The 12,249-nt window shown below is 43.4% G+C and overlaps 1 protein-coding gene across 1 annotated transcript in view; it reads right to left on the reverse strand.

Moving 5' to 3' along the window:
- Window positions 1-320: 320 nt before the first annotated feature.
- LOC146188140 (cytochrome P450 3A8-like) overlaps window positions 321-12,249 on the reverse strand; it is an 83,876-nt gene continuing 71,947 nt past the window's right edge. The window contains exons 12-15 of the mRNA XM_084603664.1: window positions 9,920-10,011; window positions 9,706-9,846; window positions 4,468-4,630; window positions 321-590 (exon numbers count right to left, since the gene is read on the reverse strand). Coding sequence (XP_084459790.1) covers window positions 510-590; window positions 4,468-4,630; window positions 9,706-9,846; window positions 9,920-10,011 — 477 coding nt within the window. The 3' untranslated portion in view covers window positions 321-509. The remainder of the gene's footprint in view (window positions 591-4,467; window positions 4,631-9,705; window positions 9,847-9,919; window positions 10,012-12,249) is intronic.

Genomic DNA, 12,249 nt, shown 5'->3' on the forward strand with positions numbered 1-12,249 from the left:
AGCATCAGGTAGCGCTCTTCAACGCCCTTCAAGAAGAATGGAGAACTCCTCTAGGGAAATAAGGAAACCTGATAATGTAAGGAGCGTTCTGTAATTGCGTCCAAATAGTTTAGACAAACAGCGATGATTACAAGCCTAAAAACAGAATTTTGCTTTGCATTGCCCTAGCGAAAGTTGGTACACTTAGTTTGAACCTGACATTAGTTGTACTGCGTAAACGACAGCGGGCTGCTGCATAGATTGCAAGTAGCAAAGCGCTGTGGTTCTTCACTTTTAACTTCTCGAATGCGTTTCTTTTTCTGCTGCTGTAGTGTTACATTATCTACACCTTCATTGAGACGTTTCTAATGAGGTACAAATTTTATTGTTTGGCTCTTGTAATTGAGAAATTTCAAAGGAAAACCGCAATTTTCATTGGTGACTGAAGTGTGCCTTGTTGATGAGCTCTTTGAACCGGCACTCTGATGGCTTGTACAGATGATCACGCTTGTGATGCGGATGGAAAGAATTCAGAGCCGTTGGAACATAATGTACGGGCCATTATCCCCTGGCGATGATACCATGGCGTAGTAGTTGATGTTCATACGATTCTGAAAAAGGGGAGAAATGTGTAAATGCAAGAAAATAATGTCATACACAGTGAATGAATCTCCTACAATGTGTTACAACTGGAGCAGGGAAGTCTTGTTGCTGTCGTTGTTATAAACCTCGGTATATAGCGTATTTCCTTATAATTCTTGTTATTAACCAATAATCGTTGTTGGGGTACTTCATTTGTTTTCATGGCGGTGTTGTGTGGTGCAAATATCACGAATGTTAAGTTCATGTTTCAAAAAACGGGGCCGGAGTTTTTGTGTTCATGATATATTCATGCCATCTGCTCTCAGATGCCCCTCGAAAATTCATTTCTGCACAGCCTTTTTGGGAACCGAATGATGTGTCTTTTATTTTGAGATATAGCTTCCAAACAAGCTAATGCGGAATACTGACATACAGCAAGCCTCGTTGAAACGCAAGGTAGATTTATAAATAGTCGGTATTTTGAAAATTTAATGGTCACTGACCAAGGTCAAAAAACGAAAGTCGTTTCGAGAACGCTACGGCTCCCTTGTTCACAATGAGGCAACCGGCGGACGGCTCCGCGTTTTTGTAGCACTTAGAAGTGTTTACAGTGATTTGACATAGGATGCAAAGTTCCATCGTTCCTGTTTAGTGTGTTAGACGTTGTCTGGATGATAAATGACTCAAAGTTTTGGCGTGTTGATGCATTCTTTTCTGTTGTCAGTATCTTCGCTTCCTCCCAGTTAATCTCGTGGCCACTTTTCTTCGCATGTTCGGCGATTGCACTCGGTGACACTTTTTCGTTTCGCACATCGTTCTGGTGCTCTCTCAGGCGTCTCCTGAAGTCTTTTGTTTCGCCAATATAAACTGATGAGCAATCGGCGCAGTCAATTTTATATACAACGCCGGGAAGTTTTTACGAGGGAGCTGATCCTTCACGTTAACAAGCTCAGTCCGCACCTTGCTCTTTGGGACATGCGCGATGTTGACGCGGTGCTTGCGGAAAATACGCGCAAGCGCCTCGCTGATTCCGGCTACATACGGGACAGGAGCTCGTTTTGGTTTGGGTTTTTTTCTTACTAACGCTTTCCTCGGAAACAGGTTTCTTTGGTGGCATTCTTTCTGTGTTCCTGATGAAAGGGGATAGCCGTTTCTTTGCAAGTCAGAATCTATTGTTTTCATTTCGTTCTTTAGGGCGACTTCATCGCAGCAGACTTTTCTGGCACGGTTGATCAAGGATTCAACCACTAACCGCTTGTGATTGACGTGGTACACTGAAATAAATTCAAGGTACCTTCCAGAATGCGTAGGTTTCCGGCAGACGTGAAATGCAAGGCCAGCCGGAGCACGGGTAATCAAGGTGTCGAGGAACGGAAGACAGCCATCTGTTTCTTCCTCAACTGTAAACTTGATTGAAGGTTCAATGCCGTTGAGGTGGTCCAGAAAAAGGGTCGTGTGCCTCCGGTCTAGGACACAGAAGCAGTCGTCCACGTACCTCAGGTATATTTTCGGTCACTATTGGAAGGTGGTCAGAGCTTCGCTTTCGATTGCTTCCATCGTGATGTTCGCCGTTGTGATCGACATGGCTGCTCCCATTGCTGTACCGAATGTCTGCTGATAAAAGTTGCCATCGTATATAAAATACGTATTGGCGAGGCAGAAATGCAAAAGTTGACATAGCTCTTCTGCGTCGAAAGGGGGCCCGATCTTGCCACGAGTTGTCATCTTCGAGACGTTGCTTGCATGCTTCCACTGCCAGATCAACCGAGACGCTTGTAAACAGTGAGCAGACATCGAAAGAAACGATCATGTCGGTGTCTTCAGGAACTATGGCTTTTACCTTGTTGATAAAATCGGACGAGTTTTTTATGTTTGTGCCTGTCTTTCCAACGAGCGGAGCCAGAACACCGTGAAGGTACTGCGACAGTGAGTGCAAAGGAGGCCTCCGGAAATCTACTATTGGGCGCAGAGGAATGCCTTGTTTGTGCACTTTCGAAAGGCCATATATGGCGAGTGTCGAGCCGTTCGTACACAGCAGCTAGTAATACAGGCGTTTCATCGACGGTGGAAGGCCCTAGAAACTTTTCGCGAGAATTTTTTGAAGCCACGTCTGTACCTTACATGTGTACCTGTACCTTAGGAAAGCGGGAGTAAGGAAACACCCAAACCAAAACGAGCTCCTGTCCCGTATGTAGCCGGAATCAGCGAGGCGCTTGCGCGTATTTTCCGCTAGCACGGCGTCAACATCGCGCATGTCCCAACGAGCAAGGTGCGGACTGAGGTTGTCAACGTGAAGCATCAGCTCCCTCGTAAAAACTTTCCCGGCGTTGTATATGAAATTGACTGCGCCGATTGCTCATCAGTTTATATAGCCGAAACAAAAGACTTCAGGAGACGCCTGAGAGAGCACCAGAACGATGTGCGAAACGAAAAAGTGTCACCGAATGCAATCACCGAACATGCGAAGAAAAGTGGCCACGAGATTAACTGGGAGGAAGCGAAGATACTGACAACAGAAAAGAATGCATCAACTCGCCAAAACCTTGAGTCATTTATCATCCAGACAACGTCTAACACACTCAGCAGGAACGAGGGAACTTTGCATCTTATCTATGCCAAATCACTGAAAACACTTCTAAGTGCTACAAAAACGCGGAGCCGTCCGCCGGTTGCCTCATTGTGAACAAGGGAGCCGTAGCGTTTCCGAAACGTCTTTCGTTTTTTGACCTTGGTCAGTGACCATTAAATGTTCAACCATGATTCTGAGCAAACGGTATGCCGTGAAACCATCGACTACAGTCGGTATTTTGTTGAACACGTTGGACTACGATGTAACCCATTGCATATTTAGGCTGATATTTAAAGTGGTTGCAACAATTGCTATAAATAAGTGCAACGTATACGCTACGAACAACACTAGAATTTTTTTCTCAACATGCCGGGTGCTGCCAGCTTGTTGTAGCACTTGTTTTGAACCGCAATTGCTTTCTTTGAAAACGCTAAAAATTGGTTTTCAGCAAGCAATATGTAATTATGTTTTCATTCAGTGGTGTTTTAAATTCTTCAATTAAAGTCTAGTTCTGGCAAAATGAGAATCAAAAACTAAGGTATGAAGTTAAACTTTGTATGCCGCAGTTTGCCGATTAAACTGCTCAATGTAGTTTTAGCCTGTATATTTTTCTGCCGAAGCTTTAGACGTGGGTTGAACGCGAGCTGCCGTTCAGCTGAAAGCCTATTAGGGTAACTTGACCAAAGCGTCGGTTATAGGGTTCAAGCAGTCACCTTCTGGTGCCAAGATGTTTTATGTTCTCACCTGCGTGGGGATTAGTCATGACTCAAAATCAACACGATAAGAAATCATTCCGAGAACACTGTGGAATCTACACTGATGGAACGTGAACGCCTGAGCCTTGCTGATGCACATGGTGCATTATGTTTGCTCTCAGTGTCGTTATGAACTAAATGCACCATTCATTATAATTGCTAATGAAATTGTCATTATCACAAATTTCAGCGCCATTGACATTGCTACTGTCATCCTCACGATACACAACGAGAATTATGGCGTGCGTTTCATGATCTAGGCCATGGCGCAGGTGGTTAAAACACAGCAGGGGTTCCGAAGGATGGAGGTTCTATTCCCGGTGCGGGTGTGATTTTATATCAGTTAATAATAAATAATGACCAATTGATGTTATGATATCATGACTTCTAAATTACTAAGTTAAGTCGTTGACAACATCAGTTTGACTACTCCTGCTGACTGTTTTCGAAATTGCCGCATAACCGGATGTGACGTCGCATTAGTTATAGTGTGACGGAAGTGTATGACAAAATAATAGCAGACAGTATTAGCTGTTAAAGTCTTTTGCCTTAATACAGCCTAAGCAGTAAGTACGTGCCCACCTGCTGAGACTCTCCCAACGAGAGCTTGAATTTCTCGACCATCCTCGCACCAGTGTAGGTGATTTCGAGGAGTGCCAGGCGCTTGCCGATGCAGTTCCTTGGGCCATCACCGAAAGGCTGGTACGCCATACTCGGACGAGCTGCAGTGTTCTCTGGCAGAAATCTGGAAGCATCAGTGAAGAAAGCAGTGTGCAAGAGGCCCTGAACGACTAGTTTCTAAAGGAGCATTGTGTGACTGAGTGGGTTCGTTGGCGTCTCGTCAGTTGGTCTGAGAACTGGAGAACTGGGAGGAGGGGAACAGTCTGTGTTAAACAAGTGTCTTTTTTTTTCTCGATTTGGCACGTAAGAAAACATGTGAATGCATGCAATTTGAACAAATCGCTAAAAGTATACTGGCCGAAGCTCAGTGGAAGTACCTAAAATTATTTCCTTGGCTAATGAAAAGATGCTGCTGGCCTATTTCAACATGATAGCGTGAAAAGAGACGTTGTGTCGAAATCGGTGTCGGCATCGGTGTCAGCGTTGTGATGAAAACATAATGTCCATGAAGCTGGCGGGTGGTTTCAGACATAACCGAGCACTAATCATTCGATAATTTATGAGGCTTAGCGAAAAACATATCTGAATGTTGGGAGGAGGCTGTCCACTCGGGTTGCTCGTTTCAGGTTGGAAGGCGGAATTATAATAAGCTTAGGAGTGGTCTTGAATGCCGATCGTGTCAGGATCGCTACTCCTAAGCCACACAGGCACGATCATATGGCTTGGTTAAAGGGAGTCTGTCGGATGGTAGCCCACGCTATCTCGTCATACCCTTAGAGGCATAACTTAACTGTTTCCAAGGGAGTCTGTCGGATGGTAGCCCACGCTATCTCATCATACCCTTAGAGGCATAACTTAACTGTTTCCACTAGGTTCATGGTTACAAGATCTTCCCTCTCAACAACACCTGCAAAGGCGTCAACTCATTACTTTCTGCCTTGAAGACCAAGAGACACATTGCGAGAAAGTTTGATTCCTCCCTTCAGTTCATCATCCCTGTTCTCCCTAATCCTTTACACAAAACAATTCTTTCAATTCGCAAACATGCGGGGGTACACAACATTCTGAAGACCCCAAGCGCACTGATAGGATCTATATCAAATGACAGAGTGGTGCTAGTTTTCATTGAATGTTCTGACTTGTCAGGCTAAATTAATTATCGATATTTATGTCGCAGTGTTGAAGCCATATGTTTTTGTGGCGAAAGGTATGCGTTTTACTCCCGGTCGGCTGTAAAAACCTAAGCTCCATCTATTTTATTATCAGTCAAGTTACTACGGCTACTAATGCAAGGATGATACCGACTTTTTACTCTCCCCCTTTTCAATAGCTCGGGTATGACCGTTTTATTGCTTTTCGACACGAGGAGGTGGTGTTTTGAAAACAGTTTGCGATCAGACTAAGCTAAAACCAAGGTATTGTGAAAAGACATATTAGCATGCCCATAATGTTTTCCTAGCACTTTGCCTAACAGTGTGCTAAATAAAGTGGCCAGTGTAGAAAAGCATAATGGCCGAAAGAAACCAACTAATCATAGTTGAGTCTTGTGGCCTAGTGTGAGGTAATTTGAGCATGTTAATTATTAATTAGCAGATATCCATTATTTAAGCTTCGAAACATGGCTTCATGATCAAAGTGTTGACACTGAGGTCGTAGATCGGTCCGAAAACGATTTGGATGAAATGCTTCCATAAATATACTATCATGAATATTCGTCTATCGGTTGTAAAATGCACTAGAAAACAAGACCTCTCATGTCACCATGACTGGGGCATATAGTTTGCCCAGCGCATGCATAAAATACAGGGGTCGCACTACAGGAAAAAAATTAAAGGTATTTTCATGTGTGTGGTTGCAGTGAGTAGCGAGGCAGTTCAAGGTCATTTTCATTGAACTTTAAGCCAACAATAATCTCATACTTGTCTTCCTCTTACCGCTGTTGTCCGAGTTCATACATGACCTCTGCTTGCCCCTTCCATGTTAAAGTTTGTGCAATGATCTAGGGGATGTCACCAGAAAATAAGCGAGGTTGATGCTACGCTTGAACATGTTTCTGCAGTTTCGTTCTACTCGCCTTGTCCGCTTCCAGAGTGGGAATGATTCTATATCCTTCATAAAAGGCTCAAAACTCAGAACATTATTTCCGGGGCGACCAGCTACCCTCCTCCTGGCCTCTGGAGCAGGTTAGGCCAGCAAGTGAGCGCTCGCCTTGGCCACTATATGAACCTTCTCACGCCGTCGCATGGTGCTTCACCCCATCGCTTCTAGGTAGTTTACTGCATGAATAACCTGCCGGAATGGGCTAAATCCACTGAACTGTCATAGACATGCCTAGATAGAATACACGTCTTCAATATGCCGTCATTGGGCCATACAATTCCCAAAACTCCCTTCGGCATCGCAGACCCCTCGATCTGCAGCATATTTTCAGGATACGCAGTTCCCGCGCATAGCTCTTCTTTAAGGTCACACCTAAGCAAATCCGTCAACCTAGGACTCGCCACTTCATGATTATGCATCGTCTCACTTTCTGCCTAGTTTCCCCAATCCAACCTGCGCTCTACAAAGCATCAGCATCCTTGATCTGCTAGGATCAAGGATCCATACATCTTGAAACGCTTGATCCAAACAGCACGAAACGGGACCTTGAGTTGTAGCTTTCACGAAACTCGTAGTGTGTAAACCGTGGTGCATCCCTTTCAGAGAAAGCTACGTTAACATTTAACTGCACACATTTAGTTAATAGCTACTCAACAAGCTCATTTACAGATCTAATTCGCTGAAGCTCCACAGTCCCGACTTCCGCCACTTGATGCCTTGAACAGCGCCAGAAGCTAATATATTGCAATGGTTATCAACAACTGCCTCCATCCGGACGTCCATCTCGTGCCGCTTGCCACCGATCCTAAAGGTCTACAGCGAGAAAGCCTTTACTGTCGACGTAAACATTGGCGTCTCGGGATGCACGTGAGGGGCGCAATAAAACCTGTCAGTTTTAAACCGAGCGTTGTCCGGGCTGATAAATCTTCCCCGTTGCCCTGTCAGATTGCGCATTTGCTATTTACTTCTGAAACAAATGCGTGAAAACTTCGCTCGATTGTCGGGTTAGTACTTCAGTCCTTAGAAAGAAAAATGTATGGCTGAGCGGAATACACGAAATTCTAGAGCACTCGACTGGTTGCCGTTGATAGGACACCCTTGTTTAAGAAGGAACCGGTGATACATTTACAACCTAAAAATTGAAAAAAAAAATGTATTTCCAGTAATATGCAGGAAATGGGCCTCGGGCGAAAAGCTACAACGATAGCTTGAGAGATAACCGAGGCCTAGTAATGGCAGAGAAACAGGATGTCTGACATTAAGGCGAATATACACATATATAACATGAAAATTATGAGGCACAGAAAGAGCACATATATACAAATGAGACAGCAAGTTAAAAACCAGCACAGTAAATTAACGGCCCACAATAATGTAACAGTATGCACGAAACATGGCAAAACCTTATGAAACTGAAGTGACTATTCTTGTAATAATGTTTAAGGCAAGGAACGGAAAGTACAAAGAGACAGTGAGGAATTGATAAAATATAGCTTAAAGTCCTTAATTGAGCGGTAAAGATGTTTGGTTTGTGTATGCCATAATGATTTAATATGCATGGTAAAGTAAAACAAAGGCTCTGGTTACCGCATAACGTCCTCGTTCGAGGAACGTCCCATATTTGTTTACTTCTGGTGTGAAAGGGTTTTTCGTAAGGCTTCAGTCCAGATATATTCTTCAAGAAGTCAGTTAAGCATTGAGGTGACAATTTAAGGCAGTGAAGTAGACGATACTCAAACATGGTATGCACACGATGAATCCTATTTTTCGGAAATAATGTTTATGTGTGGGCTGTGTAGCATGCACCAGCGATCACTCTAATTGTCTTCTTTTGGAGACCGAGTATGATGTTTAGATTTGTTTAGGATGTTGTACCCCAAACGAGATGACCGTGGTTTATGTGTGATTGAAATATAGCGTGATAAATAAGGAGCTTTTGCTTTGGGAAAAATTCGTTACGCAGTCTCGAGAGGAAACCAACAGATCTAGTGAGCTTGCTTTCATTATACATTATATGTTCAGACCACCTCATGCGAGAGTCGAATACGACACCGAGTTATTTCAACTTGTCTACAATTTCAATAATGTTATTTTCTAGATGCAGAGTATTGTTTACTGTAATATCCAGGCTAAGGGGACGAAAAAAGACTGCTTTGGTCTTGTTTGAGGTAACTACCAAACCATCAGCTGTGGACCATTTGTGGAGAGCACAAAGAACTAGATTTGCACTATTGATTAGTTCATCGGAAGAAGATCCCCTAAGAAAAAAACTTGTGTCGTCAGCGTACGGAATACAACTTGTATGATAGGCTATGCTCGGAAGGTCGTTAGCATAGACATTAAAGAGGAACGGCCCAAGAAGGCTACCTTGCGGGACACTACATTCAATGAAAAGGGAGCTAGACTTGTGATTATCGACCGAAACGACCTGCTGGCGCCTGCTTAAATAGGAACGAAATAGTTGGAGGGAAAGACCACGGACACCATAGCTTTCAAGTTTACAGAGTAGTATTTCATGATTAAGAAGGTCGAAAGCTTTTGTAAAGTCGATGAAAATACCAAGGGTCAAACTTTTAGCTTCGATATTATTTAAAATAATTTCCTTTTGCAAGGGTAAAGCAGATTCCGTGAACTTGCCCTTTCGAAATCCAAACTGACTGGCATTTATTAAGGCATGTTTAGAAAAGAACCCATCGATTCTCTTCAGCATTACTTGTTCAAGAGCCTTTGAAAAAACAGGGAGAATAGAAATTGGCCTATAGTTTGTCATCTTGTTTCTATCGCCTCCTTTAAAAATAACAGTTATGTTTGCATATTTCATTCGCATACCTCACGAGGTATGCGGAAATGTTATTATTATCTGGAGTTGTACGAGGCTCAGTTTATTGCTGAAAGCTTGCTCCCCACCCCCTATAATCTCTGTTTAATATGCTGTTATGCCACGTGTTAAAGAAGTGGAGAGGCAAGATTAAAACAACGAAAACTAAGCAGGCATATTGCCCAATAGATTCCCCACACACGAGTGTGGAATAAAAGAACTGACCACAGAACGTGGCCATCAACGCTGGTTCATTATGACTGCGGACACCAAAGAATCACCTGTCGGGGTCGAACTTTTCTGGCTCAGGCCAGATGCGAGGGTCCATGTGGATCTGGGCGGTTGGGGCCATTATGTTGGTTCCGGCCTTGTACTTGACGCCACCGTACTCGAAGTCGTTCAATGCAGTCCGAGTTGAGAACCTTTCGGAACAAACAATAGATTAGAACAAAATGTGCCAGCAAAGAGGAAATTCCATGCTCCGCTGAAACTCACGTGACAACGGGCGGGAACATGCGCAGGGTTTCGTCAACGACTCTGGCCAGATACTTCAAACCTTGAGTCACCGCCACGTAATCGAGAGTGCCCTGAAAAATATCGAATCAAGAATCAGTTAGCCGTCTAAAGAAAACGCGAAGCTATTCAGTAACAATACACCAATCGTAATTGTGTTTCGCATTAAATAACTCGAGGACAGAAACTATTTGCGTCTTTGACGTGACAACCTTTGACGTGACGTGACGGGACAAGGAGAACACCTCCCCTGCTTAAAGAAACTCATTCTTTGATTGGCCGAGAAAGTCGTGATGTCACAACCCCAAGACCTCACGCGAGCAATTCATGCATCCCTACCCGATTACACGGTAATATATTGACGACGACATAACGAATTCATTGGTCATTTACCTAAGGGACTGTGAAGTCAGCCGACCACCACTACGTAGTGTCTGTGAAGGAAATCTATTTTCCTACAGAGAGTTACCACGATCGTGTCTTCTCCCCTCTCAAATAAATTCTACATTCTGGGTACGTGCAAGACATCCCAGAGACATTAATGGAGCAGCTGTCTTTTAGGTCTTGAGCTGGGTGAGCTATCTCTACAACACTGTAAAATGATGCAGAGAGTTGAACGAAAGCTCGTCTTATCGGGGATAAACGTACTGATAGTGAAGGAACGCCGACAAAATAGAAAAACAAAATCAACCAAAAATAAGAAATTTGGCCTCCCGTACGGGACCCTTGTTAACAATGAGAAGAAGCAAGCAGCTGAGCTGAATTAAATATGCTTAAAAACAAGTGCGGGAGCGTGCATAGGCTGGGTTGAGATTTCCATCGTAGTGGTTGAGGGTGTGACTAGTAGATTGAACGATTAATGATTCCAAGTGCAGGCGAGGACGTAGCTTTGGGTTGTCAGCACGTGTGCCACGCCCTAGTCAATATCGTGGCCTGTAGATAAATCGAGCTTTGCGATAGCATTTGAATTCACTTTTTATGGCGACAGCCTTTAATGGCTCATGCTGTCGTGGACCAAATGTGTCCCGCTTTTGCGGTGGCTCTGATTGGCCTAGGTGGGATAACGTCATAAAAGTCTCGACCAATCTCAGAACACCACCACAGTATGCGCGAATGCGTGCCCTATGTGGCGACATGGAAATCAGTGATCAATAACTAATTAATGACCAATATTAATTATCACTAATGGTGACTAATTAGTAATTCATTGTTTAACTAAATAACGAATACATATAAATTATTTAGTAATAAATAATTACCAACCTAATAAATATTTATTTATGAATGAAATATTATTCAATTTAATAATTAATTACTAATTAGTGTCAGTCTCATAACAGAATGCGGCACTCAGGCTTACGCCGTTCCCTACTTTAGTCGCTAAAGTCCCTCGTATTTTTTTAACTATTTTTTTTCCTTCTCAGGAACAGAAACGAAGTGGGGCGTGCCATGCTACGTGGGGCTGTTGAGTCTGGAATTGTGAACCTGTGGCAACAGAACATACGCCATTACGGGCTTCTCTCCATGAACTCCATCGCATTCATCGCGGCTGACTTCCGCGAAGCTATTATTGAGGTTCTTGCAGTAAGTGCACTATCCACTTAACAAATAAGAAAAACATGTCAGGGACCACCGGCACCATGTTTTCCTTACTTTCCACGCTCTGGTCTCTTGATTTTGTTGCTCTTTGTTCATTACTCTTAAAAGGAAATATTTATAGCGCTAACAAATACACACAGAACAAGCGCTGACTCCAGCTTCTTTTTCGAAACGACACAACTTGAAACTTTTTCAAAAAAGAAATTATCCCACACCGTCGACACCATATTTATGCCAGTTTAGTACTTCCTTATCTAAACAAAATTCAAAAGACGACTTTCTCTACTAAATAGTGACACTGGAGTGTCACTGATGCAATTCGATCCCAGCCTTTGTTTTTTACGTCGTTACTCTGAAGATGTCCGAAACTTCTTTCAGGTGTCATCCGTGTCCCCCTACAAGCTACTATATTTCAACTATGTTATGCACGAACGGTTAACTCCCTGCTCTCTACGGGCTACCAACGGTGCACTAACCTGATATGCCCATAGGCTCCATCGTAGACTGCAGTGCGCTTTCCGCAGTCTCTCCAGCTGCCTCCATCGTGTCCGCTCCTTTCTCAATTGAATTCGACTTTCTAGGTACGCTTCAAGAGTTCCCAGAGCAGAATACCTCTTTATTAGTACTATAGCAGTGCTCAACCTTTTCAAGAAGAGTTCAGAGGCCTTACCAATTGACAATTTTAGCAGAAAAAATAGGCACACCTTAATAGT

This window comes from Amblyomma maculatum, chromosome 5, assembly GCF_055883805.1.
Source record: "Amblyomma maculatum isolate TAMU_Amacu chromosome 5, ASM5588380v1, whole genome shotgun sequence".
Classification (NCBI taxonomy): domain Eukaryota; kingdom Metazoa; phylum Arthropoda; class Arachnida; order Ixodida; family Ixodidae; genus Amblyomma; species Amblyomma maculatum.